Raw genomic sequence first — 19563 nt, 5'->3', positions numbered from 1 at the left:
AAGGCTCAAGTGAAGCCACTTGAGTCTGCTTCGCATTTATCTCTGATTCGCTTCCCGTTGTCTACACCTACTTCTGCATTTTACATATTAGGAGAAAAGGGTGTCATTCTTGGCGAGGTTGGACTTGCACTAGGTGACAGGAGATGTGTCAAGACCTTTGCGCATTATGGGAAAGACAGATGATCCGTGCCTGGGCGAGTTTGCACACGAGGAGCTGAAGGATCTATGCTGAGAGGAGAGGGCAGAGCTGGCAGTGGGAGTGAGGGGAGAGGACCTCCAGAGCAGGGGTCAAGGCAGTGATGGACACAAGGTGGGTCTGTACTTTGGGAAGAACGCAGCGCTCAGGGCTCACACTCAGCCTCCCTGGAGAAACAGCCCCATCCTAACCGTCCGTCCAGGCAGCCCCACCATCGTGCGTCTCACACCACCCTTCCTTCCCTGGGCCATGGTTTCTTCCTGCCCCTGACCCGCTGCCTTGCTTTCTAGACGGCTTCCTCTGAGGTCCTGAGTCACTGTGAATCAGAGGCCACAAAGGAGAGATCATAAAGAAGGAAAAGTGCCTTTTCCCTTCATCTCTTTTTGTCCCAGAAGCTTCCTCCCCTACCTCTGCATGTTTCTCCTCCGACTGTGGGCTTTTGGCCACCTCACTGCATGAAACTGCTTATTCTAATGTCCTCCTGAGTGACCTCTCCCCTCTTCCTTCAGATGCTCCCCTCCCTCTGTGTACCCTGCTCCTTCTCCCTGGCCCCTCTGGATTGATTCTTTCTGTCTCTTCTTTTCTATTTCACACTTTCCATATTGGTGAGTTCTGTCCCGCCTTTTCAGAGGTTTTAGTTTAGGGTTGTGTTGTCTTTTGACTTTTAACCCTTGCATGAAATACTTATTTTAGAAATTATATTTTTATTTCAAAAAGCTGCTCTTTGTTCTCTGATTGTTGATGTTTTTAAAACTCTCTTCTGTTGCCTGAATTATATCTCTTCCTCTGTGGTCATGTTTTTGTTGGCTTTGGTTTGGTTTGGCCTTTCTTAGATGTCTGATAATTCTTGGTTATCAGATCACACATGAAAATGACCCAAAAAAGGGCCGATCTTTTGAGTATATGAGAGCAAAATACTATGTATAGTAGTTCTGTTTCATCCTCCCAGAGTCTTGAGCCTCCCATCCCTTCCTGACTTACAAGCTGCACTTTAAAGTATGGCGGCAGAGAGAAGTCTTCTAAATTCCAGAATAAAAGGATTGAAGCTGGTCTCCAGCATCCTCTCTAACTGCCATCCTCTCTAACTCCACCATCCTCTCTAACTGGTTTCCTATTTTGTTCAGTTAAAGGACTCTCTGATTTTTCGCCTAGGGGTTAATGCCTGCCTACAGGTTTTGGGAGAATATGCAAGGAAGCCTGTGCTTGTGGAACTGCTCCTTGACCAGAGCGCCAATCGCTCCCCCAGTTTTCAGGCCCACCTCTGCCACACTCTCCATTACACCTGCTGACTCTGAATTCAAAGCCTCCCTTGAGTTCTACCAGGCAGGTAAGCTAGAGGTAGAACTCACAAAATATAGTATATTTCACCTGCCCTCTTCCTTGGGGGTGGGCCCAGTGTGTCCCAGACCACCAAATCCCTGAAACCACTGACACAGCAGGTCCCTGAATCTGAGGGGGGTTCACCCCCAGTCTCTGGAGCACATCTAGCTACTTGTCTCTTCTTGTCAGCAAGACCGATTAGATTGCTATCACCTACACAGTGGGCTAAGTCCAGGTGATCCAGGCTCCTTCAGATGATATTGTGACAGAGAAAAAGAACAAAATGGACACCATTCTGGGACAAGACTATGAAAGTATACTGTTATTCATGCTGAGTGAACACAGACTGCCTCTGTTCCTCCTTCCTGGTGGGTGTTGGAAAGGATGCATTTGCCAGATCTACAGTTGCACCAACACACCAGGCTGCGTCCATGACTCCAGTGCAGCAACCACAACAGACACAGAGCTGTGTCTTGGCTCCCCCTTGGGTGGGTTTCCACCAACCCGTGTCATTAGTGAATTAAAGATGCATATGATGGTCCCCCTGCTCAGTGTTCTTAAACTTGGAGGGTGGCACTGACCTCTGACATTTCTCCAGGATGGGATGTTGATTTCCATTCACTCTGTTGGTCACTGCAGGGGGTCCATTTCAGGGCTTCCACTTGACCTTCCCCAATGTGATCACTTTTACCCCACAGGCCAAGAAATCAATATGAGAATTGTGCCCATTGTCAGGGAGCTCCATTTCTGGTATGTTTCCAGACCAAGAAAATGACCATTGAGAGACCTCACCTGCCTTTCGATCTGGATCTTGCCTCTTGTTCTTTTAGTCATTGCCACCAATCCTTGAAGCTGAGTGCCATTCAGAATTTGATACCTGGTCCACCAAGTGTGTTCACCTTGACCTAGACAGGTAAGTTCTACCACCTGCCTTCTGCTCTTCTGGAACCCTGTCAGCCCCACTGATCCTCAGTTGTGTAATGGCACCACCTGTGAATCCAGCACAGAGAGACCGGCCACCGTGGAACCTCTGGTAATACTCATGTTCCCCTCACCAGCATATTTCTTACTTTCCTTGTAAATGGAGTGTCCTCCAGGGCCTCCCAAGGATAATACTCATTTGGTGGGTTTTCAGGTCAGATATAGCAGTTCTGTCTTAGCATGCTAAATTCTTTGAGCCTATGACCCTCCCTTCCACACTCTGTCACCGCCATTCTGGCTTCTGGACTTCGTTTAACGTGGGGCTTCATTGCTTCCAAGCTTCTAAGAGCCATCCCAGCCGTGCACTAGTCCCAGTCTCCCAGGCTTTGCAGGTGTGCAGAGTGTCCCTGTGTTGTGTGCATGAAAGCCTCACGTTGACAGACTCTTCCTAAGTCAGCATTATATTCCACCACCCAGCCTAGCACCTGGAGATTCTCTCCCAGACACACCCTCCTGGTTCCTGCCAGTACGATTTCATTTTCTTCTTCCCTTGGTAGCCCTGCATATCCCTAGGTGGGCCACGCTGGCACCTAACGTCAGTCAGGGGTGAGGTGGTCGGGAGGGGAAATGATGGCCAGGTCCTTAGGGCATGAGCGTGAGCTGTGTAGTCAGCATCCTTTCAGACTTCTGCACAGTCTTCAACGTGGGGAGCCCCTATCTTCTAACAAGTGGATAGGCCACTTCTGGGGACCCAAAGGGAAACTAGGGTGGGGGGATTCAGATACTCAAGTGCATTGGTAGATGTGTCAGCCCAAGTCTCAGGGCCTCAGTTTTCCCTACCAGGAAACACTTGCCCTAAAACACTTGGTGAAGCTAAGAAATTAACCCTGCCTGAAGTTTCACTTCTCTTAAAATTAGGTCCAGGCCTGATCTACAGCACAACTGTCCTTCCCGATAAAAGAAATGAGGGGCCCCTTAAATGCTAAGAAGGAAGGTATACAGATGTTCACCGAAGGTGTGGGCCAGCACGTGAGAGCAACATTACTCATGACAGCCAAAAACTTGACACTAGTCGAACGCCCATCAGCAATAGAATGGACACATTTGGTCTATTCACACAGTGGAATATAGCATCATAGTCAGAAAAAACAAACTGCAGATAAAAACTGCATTGAAAGTGTAGACGAAGCTCATAAACACATTGGTGACCAAAGGAAACAAGACAGAAGAGTGTTGATTGTATGGTTCATTCATATAAAGTTGCAGAACCAACAAAATGAATTTAGGCTGTTTAGAAATCTAGTGGGGAAAGGACGTTGTGACACCGTGACTTTGTAGGCAGTGGCTGGAGGAGAACACGAGAGGGCTTCTGGGGGCTGGTAGTGTCTGCTTCTTGAACTAGGGTAGGGGCTCGTGGCATGGATGTGTTTCATTTGTGCACATTTATTGAACTGTGCACTTTCAATGTGTTCATTTCTGTGTGTATTTTATATTCCAATAATCAGTTTTAATATTTTACTACAGAAATCTTTCCAAGTCACTGCATACATGTTTACTGAATTCTTTAAACAGCTGCCTGATGCTGAATTGCGGTGCTTCACCACAATTAACTGTTCCTGCAGTGATGGCCGTTGAGCCTGTTTCCAGCTTTTTGCTCTCGCACATTGACGGTGCAGCTTCCAGTTCCGGGTAAGATTTCGTCTTATCCGGAAAGAGTAATCTAAGTGATGGAAATAAGAACCCAGGCTGGATGCATGCGTGGAGCAGCTATCTAAGAATTCTGCTGAATAGGTGGCACCTGAAGGATTGGGGAACGCAACCAGAAGTAGGGCCAATCCAGCTGTGATTTTTCTGGTTCTGTTTCCTCTAGATCTGCCTGCCTGAGTGTGAACCCTGCAGCCCAGATGCTGAAACTGCACACTCATCAGGGACTGTAAGAGTCCAGGATGATCGGAAAAAGGGAGCCGGAGGGGACAATAAAAGGGTGGAGTTTGTTGTTTGTTCTCTTTCCCTCCCACCCAGCCCCAGCAAGCCTCAGGGCAGAAGCTGCAACTCCACTGCAGCAGCTGGAATTTCCAACACCTAGAGCCCTGAAAGAGGAGAGCCCTCTCTGAGCAGAGGAACCATGGTCTGAAGAAGGGGGGTGGGGGATGTCGTGGCATGTTCTCTGCCTTTATTCACCCTCTGCTTGACCCTGGACTTGGCCACAGGAAGTACACAGGTAACAGAGGTGAGAAAACCGCAGCTTTCCAGCCAAAAGACCAGGAAGTGGGGTGGAGGGCTCTGAAAGCTGGAAGGGGGGTCGGGGAGATCAAGAAGAGAGAGCAGCTCAAGAAAGGGACCCTACTAGAACTCCCAGCTCGCTGCCATCCACCCGTCTCCTAAACTCTGTGCCCCAGTGGGACCTTGAAAATACCCAAGACTGAGAACTTTGGGGAAGATCACCAACAGGGCCACAGACAGGCCGCTGGGGGGCGCGCACGGGCCAGATCCGAATGCACCTCCAAGGCTGGGAAAGCTGAACTAAGTTGGAACCCCAGTTCTCAGAAGCCAGATCAGCACCTAAAAATTCCTAATTTCACCAGCTTGACTGCCTGCCATTTAAGAAATGGAATTCACAGTTAAAGACGTTTGGGGGAAAGTGATGGAGTTATGTTGCATGTGTGTGATGGTGGTTTCATGAAATAATGCATGTGTGAAAAATTCACAGAACTGTACATCACAACAAAATGAATCTTACAATACGTAAAATTTGAAAAATAATAAAAACAGCAAGAAAAAATCTTCCAACTGTGCACTTTCAATGTATGCAGTCAATTTTATCCCAATTACACTTCAATAAAATTGTTAAGAATGGAAGGGAGGGAGGGAGGAAGGGGGTCGATGTTTCCTGCAGTCCTGTCCCCGGCCCCTTCATAAGTTCTTGGCTGCAGGCAATAGCGCCAGGGCTCACTGGAACACCCAATCCCAGAAGAAGGCTCAGCCCTCAGATGTAAACACAAACAGAAGCTGTTCAGCCTCTTCCTCCCTCACCCTTCCCTCCCCGGAACTGGCCCACCACACCCTCTCTTGCTCCTGTAGGCACAGCCCTTTGTCACTTCACCTCCAAGCCCCCGATCCCTGCAAGGCCCTCTGAGGGTGAGAAGTGGCAGGAAGAAGACTCGGTTGGCTACATCTTGGGAAGGCTAGTCTGGCGGAGGCAGGTGGGAAGGGAAGCCCTAACCCACGAACCAAGTGTGACATTTCAGTTTGAGGACTGGTGATGACAAGGGCTATCATTTTGAGCCCATCTGAGCGGCTAACAGGGTAGGTAGTTCCACAAAACAGCATTGACTTTGAAAGTCAAGAACTGAGCCAGAGACGAGGTTGGCTAGAGATGCACATGTGACAGTCCTGTGCGTGGAGGTGGTGCTAGGGAGAGGGGTGGGGGTGCAGGGACCCAAGGGCAAGGAGAGGGATTCAGCAAAGAAGAGAGAAGAGAGGGAGAGGGAGCTGGGGACAGAGGGAGGGAAGCACCTAAGAGGGGAGATGTGTGGGAACGTCACTTAGGAGGTCATTAGAATAAGGGATTTCGGTGCAGTACAGTGGCCAACAGTCCAGAGCCAAGGGAAGTATGCAAAGAGGCAGGAGAGGAAGCATCTGGGACAAAAAGAAGTGAAGGCAAAAAGCATTTCTCCTTCCTTATCACCTCCCTGCAGCGGCCTCTGCTTCACAGTGACTCAGGACCACAGAGGAAGCTGTCCTGAAAGAGGGGCAGAGGGTCTGACTCAGGGAGGGACCATGGCCCAGGGCAGGAAGGGTCTGATGTGCACGGTGGTGGGGCTGCCTGGAAGGGGTGTTAAGGTGGGGCTGTTTCTCAGTGAGGCTGGGTGTGAGCCTTGAGCGCTGTGTTCTTCCCAAAGTGCAGATCCAACGAGTCTCCATTGCTCCCTCCTCCCCGGCCTCTGGAGCCTTTACCTCCCAGCCCTGCTCCACACTTCATGCTGCTTTGCTGGCAACCACCTCCTCAGATCCTCACACAGACCTGCAGTGGGGTCCTGGCCAACCTAGATGCTTTGCTTCCCCCAAACCCCTGATGGCACAGCCCCACCTTAGTTCCCCTAAGTCAGCTACCACGGCATTGCCACAGTTTCACACACCCACCCCCGACACACTTCCACCACGAGAAACTGTGACAATCACACTCTGTTTGCTGACAAGTCCTCTACGGGTGACTATTATGGTGATTTTCTGCCTCTCAGTTTTCACTTATGCTGCTGCTGCTCTAAGTACGTCCTCTCTCTCTCTTCTTCCTCTCCACCCCACTCCCACCCCAGTCGGCTGACATTCTACACCTCCTTTAACATCATTCTCCAGTGTCACCTCCTTCCACTGATCCATCCAATATGACATAATGTTTTCCCCTCTGACATCGTGAGGCATCTTGCTGGTGACTGTGCTATGGCTCTTACCAGCCTTCTTATGCTACATTGACTTGTGAGCTTATCTTTTTTATAAAGTGCATCATAATCTCCTCTCTTGCTCATTATTATGTTGCCTACATCACCCTGTGTATCTTATTATTATTATTATTATTATTATTATTATTATTATTATTATTATTATTATTATTATTATTATTATTATTATTATTATTATTATGAGCCTCTTTAGATTGAATTTTTCCTTCAGCTGAGTTTGGGGCCAGCCCCAGATCTCCTTGAGATGCCATGAATGTCCCCACCCTTGTGGGAGCCAATCAGCGCTCAGGCTCGGAGAGAGGCATCCCTGCATGAGAACTCAATGCTCAGAGGAGCTCCCAGAGGAAAGGATTGGTCTGGATGCAGAAAGTTGAGTGGAAATGGTGACGCTTGCTTGTGACAGACTGTGCAACTTCTCCTTGCAAACTCAGGGATAGAGCAGCAGACAAGCATTCAAAAACCAACTGAGCCCTTTCCTGGGCTAGGTTTGCCTGTAGTGGCTGTGGCTCATACCATCCCAATGTGGTAAAAGTTATTTCCTCACCTCTGTGTCCCACACCTGCACCTGCACCTGCACCTGCGCCTGGAAACACATCTGCCTCTTCTGTGAAAAGGGTTAATTGTCAACAGACGGTCAGACTTCTCCTAACATGGATCAAGCCGGACTCTCTGTCAACTCCATGCACAGGAGACCCTCCAAGTCAAGGATTTCCAAAAGTGACACAGGGGCACCCACTGCCTCCTTTTCCTAGTACTGCTCCAGCTGGCCCCAGAACTTTAAATTGAAGATGCTCAGCCATGGCTGAGCCAGGCAGAGATGCATTGGTCATAGGGACAAAAAGAGGAGGGAGATTGAAGCCCAGTGAGACCCAAGAGGAGTTGGAAGGGAGGAAGAAGCCCAAGGGTGCAAGACAGAGGGAAGCTTCGTGATCACACTCTGTCAGGGCCAAACTCCCCTGGGACGGTCCCTGAGGAGGGGGTGGGGGTCCTATGAGCCCAGGACTGAAGCTGTGAGTGCTGTGTCCTCAGAGAACCTCCTGTCTGCAAGAAGGAGGTGTTTATTTCCCTGGGGACACTGAGCTGAGAAGCCTTTGTGCCAAGGAGAGGAGAAAAAGGCCAGGCTTCTGAGCATGCAACTTCCAGAGGATTCTTGCCTTTGGGAGGTGGGCAAGAGGGCAAGGAACCAGGGGGTCTGTGGAGGAGAAAAGAGGACTGCAAACAGGGGCAGAGGAGGCCCAGCCCTCCTCCTCCTAAGGGCTCAGAGCAAGTGTCTTCTAAGATCCAGGACTCTCCCTTGACCACTTCCCCCAGAAGACCTGAGTCCCTCCAGACCACGCTCTGCTGCCTAGCCGTCCTGGAGTCCAGAGTCCAAAGGTCTCCCTTGTCCAGTCTGAAGGGCTGTATTCCTGGACAGGGCATTCCTGGGGATGGTGCGCTGCACAGGATTCCCCTGCTCAGGCTGACTGTCTCTCCCTCCAGGGCCTCTGTGAGGTCTGTTCACCCAGAGGACAGCGCCAACCATGCTCAGGAACAGGGGCAGCTTCAGGAAGATCAGGAGCAGGAAGTGGACGCTGCTGAAGAGGGACCTGCAGGGGACACAGTGACAAGAAATGAGCTGCCTCCTCTCACCACCTCTCTCTCCACCTCTCCCTGTGCCCTGACTCTAAAGCCTGGATAACTCAGAATCAAACCCGGAAAAGACCCACGCCAGGCAGACCCTCTCCAGGGACCCTGTCAGCGCTCCTCTTTTGGTCAGGAAACGCCCTCAGGACTCTCCTTAGGGAGAGGTGATGGAGCAAAGAGAGAAGAGAGGCCCAGGTGGTGGCTGCTTTCCAGAAGTCTGCTCTCAAGCTTAACGTCTCTGTCCCTTCCCCCCCCACCCACACACACAGAGCTTTCCTTTATCAGCTGACGTATTAACCAACCCTCACCCCTGCGTAAAGCCCTTGTCCCTCAGTTCCCTTCCCTTCAGGGTATGGCAGCAGCATCACAGCCTTTTCTGAGCGCCTTTGGGAGGAGGAGAACAGACCCAAACTTCAACTTAGAGCCAGCCCATCTCCCCACAGACCCCACAAAGCACGTCCTGGTAGCAGGGTCTTTGTTACAGCAAAGACCTCTGGAAGTGGGCCCAGCTTAGGGACCAGGGAACCAGGACCCCAAGTCCAGAACTGGTTGAGGCAGGAGAAGGGGAGGGGTGGGAGTGGGAGGAGGGGCTGCTCGTCCACCTGAAACCAGCCTCTGTCTGTGTCCCTGCAGCTGCACCACAGGGGAGGACGTTCACAGAAGAGGTGACATTTTCCACTCAGAATCCCAATGCAGCTTTGGAGAATATAAAAATTAGGACCGGATTTGGAGGAAAACCCAGCAGAAAGTGAGATTAAAAGGTCCTGGTGTGCTGCCAACCCCCACCCCAGGGTCCCCTAAGGCTGCTGACCCCCTCCTCCGTGGTCTCCAGGCCTTGAGCCATGACCTTGTGCAGCGTGTTGACACCTCCTTGGTGCTGAGGCTCTGCCCAGCATTCACGGTCGGGAAAGGAGCAGGTGCAGCTGGACATGTGGTCCGCCCTGTGGTTGTACTTGGTGCTGTAGATAAAATCACACATCAGGCACTGCTCTCTCCCCAGCCATGTACTAACAACTGCTTGGATCTCATGTCGCAAGGAATCATCCACTCACAGAAAGGACTTGGGAGTTGCCCTGTGGCTAGACCACCTCCTGAGCACATGAGACTTTTCCAGACCTGGCCGTAAGTGCCACCTTTCTCCATCTCAGGTCTGACTCTGGCTGGGGTGAGAGCAGGGGTCTCTCAGGGGCTTCCCCAGCCTGGTGAAGAGCCCCAGAGGAAGGAAGGGCAGGAATGAGTCTGAAGAAGGCAGCTCATCCTGTGGCCCAGAAGCCTCACAGAGACTGTGGGACGGGGCTCACAGGGACCAGGTCTGTCCCGGTTCTGCTGATGGATTTTAGGTAGGGTGACCAACTTGCCCTAGTTTGCCTGGGACTTTTGCAGTTTTATCACTGAAAGCCCTGCATCCAAAGAAACCTCAGTCTCGGACACACACTGAGGGTAATTTTAGGATGGATCCAGGGGTAAGAGTTTCAAAAGGCAGATAGGAAAATGGTGCGTGAGAGTTGACGGTACTGGTAAGAGAAGTATATAGAGTCTACCGTGAAGGCTGGAGCTGGCTTAGGAGGGAAGTGAGGTCAGGGCGGGGAAGGGGGAAGCAAGACCTCATTGGGAGAAAACGGAGAAGGGGGTCAAAGGACCAGAAGTGTGTGTGAGCTTGAGAATGGGGTTAGTAGGGTGAAGGCACAGGAGGGCTGATGCATGGAACATTGTGAGAAAGTAAAATGTTTGAGGTTGGTGGACATGGACCAGTTCAGGGTGACAACAAGATGTGCATTGTTGCCATGGAGTTGGATTCTGAAAGAGTGGAAATGCAGGACACTGAAGTTGAGAGTCATAGAATCTGAGACAAGGATGTTTAACAAGTTATTCATGAAAACCTCCCAAGATGATGCCAGGGACTGGGGTGGAGAAATTGCTAGGTTCCCACTGAAGGTTGAGGAATAATCTGGAAGCCAATGGATGGCCATGTTAGGGAGAGGAAGAGGGTGGGTGTGGCCACATGACACAAATTTTAAAGGAAGCAGGTGGGAAAGTGTTAGGTTGGAAGTTGTGATGGGAGGTTGGGAGAATGGGGCCACGACTTCATGGCCATATGGCATATGGGGAATAGGAGAAAGAGTGGCTTCCACTCTGAGAGCCTGCCTCCTGACACAGGAGTGAGATCAACTCCAGGACAGAGTGGTAGAGGCAATGTTCTGTGAGCAAGCTGAAGATGTATGTATGCAGAGTACAGCTGCTGAAAGGCAGAGTGGAAACAGCCTTGGCTCAGCATGGAGGGGCCTCCCAGGTAATGCGGTGAGGCCCAGACTCTATGAGAATTAGGGCACCTCGAGCTATGCCTGCAACACATGCCAAGGCTGAAGGATCAGCCCCCTTTCTCCCTGCCCATATTATAGACTCTTCCCAACGCTACTGAGACAGAGGACAGGACCCAGAGACACTCTTCAGTAGAGCACCCATCTTTGTCCCCAGGTCCAGTGATATCCCATAAGCTCTGCTGCTGGACCAAGGGGAGCTCTTACCTGGGAAAACAGACACATTAACCTGGACTGAGGGGTCATATGACAACGCGTCCAGGATCCAGACTCTCTGAATTTTACACCAGTAGGATCCAGCGTCATTAGCATTGAGGTTCTCCATGGTCACTGTGAAGGTGAGGTCATCAGCGTAGTCTCTGATGGACACGCGGCCATTCCTTTCTTCTTTCTCTTCTCCTTTGGTCTCCACAATGATGTCACATGAGGTGTCATACTTTCCTCTGCACCAGTATTTGTTATACCCCTTGTACGCCTTCTCGTACTGACACCACACTCTCAGAGAGCCTCCCATGGTTCCCATCACAGAGCTGGGGCCCGTCAGGGACAAGCAGCCTGGAAAACACAAGCCACATCCCAGGACTCCATCCCAAAGGTCCTCAGCAGCAGCTACCTGCTTAAAGCCCAAGGGGAAAGTTACCATGGAGGTGTGGACTGTTCTAGGCTGGGGGATGGGATCTGGAGGGACACCTGAGCTTAAGATCTAAACCAGAGGGTCTGGAAACTGTGGTCAGCAGAACCAGTACAGACCTGGGCCCTGTAAGCCCAGAAATGCTGCGTAACTGCACAGGGGCCCTGCCCCTTGGGGAGAGGGAGAGTAGGAACAAAGCTGGAGGTGGGACCAGGGATTGCCGGCTGTCCTGCCCTGTCCTTAGCCCTGCAGCCCTTGCCAGGCATGAGATTTGGAGTGAGGCCTCTGCATCCCAGTTTTTTTTTGGGGGGGGGTTGTTTTTTGGGTTTTTTGGTAACTCAAATTTATTCTTTAAAAGTGTAACTTCTTGTTTATTCTGCTCTCCATGTGTTCTCAAGGGAGGAGAAGCAAATCTCTGGGTTTCATCACAGACCTTCAGATTTAGAAGGTGGCTTTTAATACCTTAGCCCAATTTTCTATCCAACACATAAATATGTCAGAAGCAAATATTCATGCAGGGTGTTGACAAATGATATCAAGTTACTGGTGTTTGAAAGAGGAAACAGGATTGGACTGAGAAGAAAGCTGTTGTTGGTAGCTTTCTAGTTCTTAAGTTGGCCAATGAGTTCACAGATGCTTGTTAAACTACACATTATTATATTATATAAAAAAGGGCTTTGCATGGACCAATGATGGCAAGGTATTGAGCCGTGACCAATCTGATTTTGGGCACCTAAAGTCAAGAAAAAAGAAGATTCTGTTCATTCCAGAAGAGTACTCTCCTCTGTTCTGCTAGAATGCTGTCTGAATGCAAGATTCGCAGGCTTTATATAGGATTATATAGATGCATACATGTATTTTTTAATAAAAGTGCTTTGCTGGTGGCTTGCAGTCCATGGGAGCTAGTGTAGGAGAGCGATCAGTTCACAATGGAAGCAGTAGATGGGGTAGCAGAGCGATCTGCAGAAAGCACCTTGAGCAGTTTTGTGAATACTACCAGCATGGAGATTCTAGATATCTCCACGGCCAGAGGGAAGAGCCCTGGGAGGAGGCAGATCTGAATTTCATTTTCAATCCTTTTACTTAGTTGATATGTCATAGGCTAAGCCCTTTACCATCTTATCTGTAAAATGGGGATAATGCTAACTGTCCTGCCTGGGTCCTAAAGTTGCTCAGAGGGTTAAATTGTGTCATAGGTTTGAAAGTGTTTGTAGGTTGTAAAGCACATAATAAACAAGAGTTCTATCCTTGCTTACTTAATATGGGAATTCTCTTCCTCCAGTTTCATCCTTTCTCTCCTTGTTCTGGAATTGCCCTCAACATCTTTCTTTATATCCCTCCCTCATTCCCCATTCTCAGATTAGCAGTACAACCCTCTTGGGTGTCCTCCATAAATTTAAAGTAATCACATTTTCCCAAACAGTGTTTATGACCCCAGATGGGTGCAGGGGTGGAGGAGAATGCTGGGAAAGATAGGAGGGAGCTGGATCAGGAGCTGGGATGAAAAAGATGAACTGAAATTTTAATCTTTACAAATGACTTCAGTGTTTTAATCTGAACCCATGAGGAATGTCAGCTGCAAATGTACCCTAGATGGAAAAATAAACTTGTAGGGCTGGAGACATCAGCCAGTTCCACATAAAGGGGTGGAAAGAGGTTTCCATCTTCAGTTTAACTGCACCCAGACTGGAGCATTTAAGTCATTTTATCAGATTTAAGGAAGAAGATTTTAAAAAGCAACGACATGCTAAGAGGAGGATATAGCTTAGTGGTAGAGTGCGTGCTTAGCATGCACGAGGTCCTGGGTTCAATCACCAGTACCTCCATTGAAAGACAAATAAATAAACCTAATTACTTCCCCCCTGCCAAAAAAAAAATAGCAATGACACGCTATTAAACCAGCTCTCTGGGGAAGGGTGGGGAAGAAGCCCTGATTTGCCAGTTTCCAAGGTGTAAACATTCTCGCCATGACTGATTTCAAGGTAATAACATGCTGTAACTGAACGTGGTGTTGGGAAAACACACTCACCTCTCGTGAGCCAGTGCAAGCTGCCTCCAGCCACCACTGCTTGGGTGCCCACTTTATTAATCATTCGCAAAACATCCGTGGTCATTGTCATCATCATTTAAGACATTTTGGACACCTCTCATGTGTAACGAGATGCATCACTTTGACATGTCTTTCTGAGTGTAAGATCTCGATGAGCCTTAGGAGACCTTGACGATCATCTAATCCACTCTCATTTTCCTGATAAGAAATCTAAGTTTTGGTCAGTGTCACTCAGCTGGTCTTCTCTTAAATCTCTGCCTTTTCCATCCAATTTTCTGGAAAAGTCTGTAATGTTGGGCAAGTTCTGTTTCATGAGGGAACCCAACATAAAAATTATTCTACAGATGTTATTAAACCCTCTGATTTTTTATTATAAATTTACTTCCCACAGAAAAATGTGCTCTCATGCACTCTGAATGCCTTTATAAAGATTTTCTCTTCTGAAAGTCCAACCTTTGAGAGACAATTTTATTAGCTTATTCCAGGGAGCATTTAAGGTGGAAGCTTAGATTGGCATCCCAGACCCTTTATTAATTCCTTCTAATAAACCTTTCCTACCCTTTTAAGCTAAGCTCTGACAAAATAGAACTTTTGCTAATTCCTGAGCTTTCCATGGTCTCTACTCTCTCCACACGTTTGCATAAGCTACTCCCATTTTTCACTCAGCCAACTCATTCATCCTTCAAGCCTAACCTCCGGTGATGCCTCAGTGAAGACCCACATTCTTCTAAGAGTAGAGTTAGGGGCCCCTGTTGTGCATTCTCTTCAGACGTGAATGAATCTCTTCTCTCCAAGTTCCATGCTGTCGCATAGTAACCTGACTCCCTCATTCAACCATGAATCTCTGAGTGCAGAAGTTGCTCTTAATAACAGCATGCAAAACAGTCCTGGCACACAGTTGGTGCTCAGAAAGGGTATGTAGGATCTGTGGGTGAATGTAGAAGGATATACAGATAGATAAATGGATGTATCTTTCCCATTTCTGCTGACACTTTGCCCAGAGGCAAAGTGAACTCAGGACAGACCTTCCACCCACTGTCTGCCCTCTGCAACATCAGGTTCCCAAAGCACCCCCCCCCCCAGCTCCACTCACCTGGAAGGCAGAGAAGGAGCAGAGCTGGGGACAACCACATGGTCCTATCTCCCTGGCTGGTATCCCCAGAAAATCCAGGTCCCGGCTGGAATCCAGGTGTTTACAACACAGCCTGCGTCAGCCACCTTCTACTTGTTCAACTTTCCTTTGCATTTCTCTCTCATCCACTTCCTTTTTAATCTCTTAGCTACTTCCTAATTTGAAGCCTTAGAAAAAAGGGGAAGGATGGCAAAAGACACTTCAGAGAAAAGACTAATCAGCAAGGGAAATCTGCTGGTTTTTTGGTTCATTTAGTGACAATATAAGGTTTGGGTCACACCCTGAGTTTTCATGAAAGTCAATCCCAAAATACAAAAAACTCCAACAAAGGAGACCCTTTGTCCCTTGCCTCTCTCTCTCTTCCTGTCTTGGGCTGCTTTCTTAGTCTAATCAACCACCTCGCCTCTCTGGCTGCCTACTTTTGGATCATAAAACACCGCCACTTAAAGATCTGGGGCTAGGACTCCCCAAATCTCTCTCAACCATGACTTCCATGTAGATGACCTCATTCCTCTTCCTTTAGCCTAATATCCCTTCTGGGCTCCAGACTCAACTTTCTAGCTTCCTGTGGAGAAGCTTCTCCTAGTTATATGTACACTATTAACCTAATTCAGACACAAGCCCCATTGCCATCATTTACTAACCATGTACCCTTGGGCATGTTGTTAAATCACTCACACCCTCAGTTTCTGCATCTGTAGAGTGAGAGTACTCATTCCTATCCTATGGGAAATAAATGAGTGAATGAAAGCAAAGCACTTGGCACAGTGCCTGGAACAGTAAATTGTTCAGTAAATGTTAAATATTTTTAGGATGGTCTTGGACCACTGTAACAGCTTCTCACCTGGTTTCTCAGCCCTCTGCACCTTCCCTCCAATGTAACTGACACATCAGAAGCATATTTTTCTCTAAGACACAGGTATCTGAAAATATAATTCCACTGACAATCCCATCAGTTGCTTCTACTTTTCCTTCTCTTCCCCAGAGGTTGCTCTCCATAACCTCTACATTCACTATCTTTTATTTTTTTTTTTTGAGGTGTTAAGTTCTATTTTTATTGGATATGCATTGTGGTTTTTTAATTTTATTTTACTGAGTTATAGTCAGTTTGCAATGCTGTGTCAATTTCCAGGGTAGAGCTCAATTTTTCAATCAAACACGAACATGCATATATTCCTTGTCACATTCTTTTTCACTGTGAGCTACCACAAGATCTTGTGTAAACTCCCCTGTGCTATGCAGTATAAATTTGTTTGTCTATTCTATATGTACCTGTCAGAATCTACAAATTTCGTACTCCCAGTCTGGGGGTCCTACGCCCCTCCCCGCTGGCAACCACAAGCTTGTATTCTATGTCTATGAGTCTGTTTCTGTTTTATATTTAAGGTCGTTTGTCCTCTTCTATTTTTTTTTTTTAAATTCCACATGTGAGCGATATCATATGGTATTTTCTTTCTCTTTCTGGCTTACTTCATTTAGAATAGCATTCACTATCTTTTAGAACTCTCTACTGGATCATTTGCCATTCCAATCTTTTGCTGTAACTTGCTATCTTCCCTCTTCAACTATGTCTAATGAAATATGACATATAGGTTGAGCCTTGGATAGAACAATCAAGCCACACAGGTCCTGTGCCCATGTAGTTACTACCCACTCCCCTGGGGGACCCAAAGTGAGCTGAGCTGACAGTAGGTGCATTACTGTGTTCCCCCATATCACTTTTTCAGCATGGACAACAGCTGAAGGATTTGTTTGATCTTGCAGAGAGGATCAAACAAATCTCCAGTCCCTTCTCAGTTCTGCTTTTATGTTGTTTTCTTCTGCTTCCTTTTTTTCCCCAATATGATCTGGGAGTCGTTTAAAAAATAAAGGAAATAGGAGTAAGTAAAATCTGGTGCTGATGGTTGAAAAATATAAAATATGACTAATGTGGGCACATTTCATTACAATTCAATAAGAAAGTACAGATTGCTGGCAATATGGTAGATGAGTCAATACAGAGACTTCCTTCTAGACCCAAACAGAAATTCTGTATAAAACGCAGCCGCCAAAGTTGTAATACATAACTGAAGTCGAAATCAAGCAAAGGAAATCCCCGGGTGCCAGAAACATTAAGAGAACTGAAAGCCAGGACTGTGAGCAAGATCTGATACCATACAACTAATGGGAACTATTAGAAATGGATGTGGTTGCAGGGGGGAAAGGGGTGGGAAGGGACTGACTGGGAGTTCAAAATTTGTAGATACTGACAGGCATGTGTAGAATAGATAAACAAGATTATGCTGTATAGCACAGGGAAATACATACAAGATCTTGTGGTAGCTCACAGCGAAAAAGAATGCGACAATGAATATATGTATGTTCCATGTATAACTGAAAAAATGTGCTCTACTCTGGAAATTGACACAACATTGTAAACTGAATATAACTCAATAAAAAAAAAAAAAAGAAAGAAAGAAAGAAAAAGAAATGCATGTGGGCTTTAGGAGGAGAGAGGCTGGCATTTAAACAGCCACTCAGGGACAGGCGCTGATGCTGCAGGTCTATACCAGATTGGAGCTGGAGCAGAGCTCACTCTCAAAAGCTGGGATCCATGAAGAGTCCCCACAGCCCAGAATGGAGTGAAGGGGAGCTTCACTGATGGGCTTAGGGAATCATCAAGCCATCTTGACCCCCTACAGCCACGAGGAGTTAGAGTCTCCCATAATATCAGCAGTACCAAGGTTGGGAAACCCTCAGCTAAGGAAGAAGCATCTCAGGCAGAGGGAACAGCACGTGCAAAGGCCCTGAAATGAGAGAACAATTAATGTGTTTAAAGAACAGGAAGGAAACCAGTTAAGTCTGTAGCCTGATAAGCGGGGAGGGAGGGTAAGAAAGGCTAAGAGGGGGCCTTGTGAAGTATGTTAAGGAGTTTGTATTTTAAGTGACAGCAATGGGAAACCACTGAAGGGTTTTGGGTAATGTGGATTCTGGTTTATGTATGAAAATAATCACTCCACTATGTGGATAACAGATTGGACATGGAAAAAGCAGAAGCACGAAGATGAGTCAGAGGCTCTGCTGTCATCCAGGAGAGAGGTGGTGGTGGCTTGACATAGTGATGGACCAAAGTGCACAGCCCTGAGTGTTCTGTGGAGGCAGATCCATCAGGATTTGTGATGGACTAAATGTAGGATGGTCGGCAAAAGGAGGAATCCAGAGTGACTCCCAGGTCTTCTCCGGGCAAAGCTAGGTGTCAGTTTTTTTCCCTTTGGGTGGGAGGAGGTAATTAGGTTTACTTATTTATTTATTCTTAGAGGAGGTACTAAGGCTTGAACCCAGCACCTCAGGCATGCCAAGTGTGCACTCTACCACTTGAGCCACACCATTCCCACTGGGTGTCAGTTTTCGCTTGAGCTGCCATAACAAAGTGTCACAGGCTGAGTGTCTTAAACAACAGAAGTTTGTTTTCTCATAATTCTGGAGGCTGGAAGTCCAAGATCAAGGTGTCAGTGGGGTTGGCTTCTTCTGAGGCTTGTTTTGTAGATGGCTGTCTTCTCCCTGGGTCCTCACATGGTCTTCCTTCTGTGTGTGTCTGTGTCCAAACTTCCTCTTCTTATAAGGACACTGTTCACATTGGGTCAGGACTCACACTAATGACCCCACTCTAACTTAGTTACCTCTTTAAAGATCCTATCTCCAAACACAGTCACATTCTGAGGTACTGGGAGTTAGGATTTCAACATATGAGTTTTTAGAGGACACAACTCGGCCCATAAAACTGGTGCCACTTCCTAAGGTGGGAGAAGGGCTTTGAAGATTATGATGGAATATAGAACTCCACAATGAACATAAGAAAATAAGGTATGCCAGGAGATGATAGATAGATGGAGAGAGAGAGAGAGAGATGGAAGCTCTTGGATCTAAGAGCAAACAGGCAAATGACAAGTGTGCTGTCCTACAGACTCTCTTGATCATGAGCACAGAATGTTGCCCTGCTCATAATTGCAGAGCACACTGGGCAACAGCAAAATGTCCATCCACAGTAGAATGGATAAACACATTGTGGTATATCCTTGCAGTGGAATCTTAGTCAACAATGAAAATGGACAAACTACAGCTGCAACGTGATGGATCTCAAGCGCAGTGTTACATAAAAGAAACAAGTCGTAAAACAGTACGTACGTATGATCCCACTTATATAAAGTCCCAAAGTAGGCAAGACCAAACTATAATACTGGATGTATATAAAGGTGGCAAGATATTTTTAATTAAGAAAAATGATTTACGTGAAGTTCTAAAACAGATGAAGCTAAGACATAGGTGATAGAAATCAGACCAATGGTTGCCTGGGGTGGGCATGTGGGCTGTCTATAACGGGGCACAAGGGAACATTCTGGGATAATAAGAAATGTCCTGTATCTTGATCATGGTGTTAGTCACAGGAATGTATAGATTCAATAAAATTCACTGGACTATACATATAAAGCAGGTGCATTTTACTATATGTAAAGTGTACTGTAATAAAGTTGACTTTTTAAATCAAGGGAATGAATATCACAAATAACAGAGTAATGGTTATTTCTAGTCGGGGATGGAGAGGGTGTGACTAAGAAGTGGATTTCTGTTCAATTTCTTAACCTCATTGGTCATTATGTAAACCCTCTTTTAAAATTATTCTGCAAACTACACATAGATGTTTTATACAGTCTTCTCTGAGTATGGTGTAGCTTATATTTAAATGAATATGTGTGTGATTAAATATATATGCAATTAAATATACTTACGTATGCAATGTCCATGGATTTTGAGAGGGAAAATGCCCACGAATGCCTCACTTGATAGAGGAAAACAAAACCACATTTTTAAAATGCAGGGACTCCAAATGTACACTATCCATTTATACTGTCTTTAAAAAAAAAAAAAAAAGAAA

At 47.1% G+C, this 19563-nt stretch overlaps 1 protein-coding gene across 4 annotated transcripts; it reads right to left on the bottom strand.

Moving 5' to 3' along the window:
• Window positions 1-5235: 5235 nt before the first annotated feature.
• Window positions 5236-14780, bottom strand: LOC102506466 (CMRF35-like molecule 2). Of its 4 annotated transcripts, none has more exons than XM_032456903.1 (5): window positions 14613-14734; window positions 13499-13729; window positions 11046-11393; window positions 9332-9479; window positions 5236-8483 (listed from the first exon to the last, which is right to left on the bottom strand). In XM_032456903.1, the coding sequence occupies exons 2-5, from the start codon at window positions 13593-13595 to the stop codon at window positions 8243-8245; spliced, it is 834 nt and encodes a 277-aa protein (XP_032312794.1). In that variant the 5' UTR covers window positions 13596-13729; window positions 14613-14734; the 3' UTR covers window positions 5236-8242. The 4 variants fall into 4 exon arrangements, with proteins under 4 accessions (XP_032312794.1, XP_032312795.1, XP_014423912.2 ...); XM_032456904.1 differs by having other exon boundaries at window positions 9368-9479; XM_014568426.2 differs by lacking the exon at window positions 13499-13729 and having other exon boundaries at window positions 14613-14780.
• Between the last annotated feature and the right edge of the window lie 4783 nt (window positions 14781-19563).

The sequence above is a fragment of the Camelus ferus genome, chromosome 16 (assembly GCF_009834535.1).
Source record: "Camelus ferus isolate YT-003-E chromosome 16, BCGSAC_Cfer_1.0, whole genome shotgun sequence".
In the NCBI taxonomy this organism is placed as follows: Eukaryota; Metazoa; Chordata; class Mammalia; order Artiodactyla; family Camelidae; genus Camelus; species Camelus ferus.
This window is presented reverse-complemented; position numbering and strand designations above follow the sequence as displayed.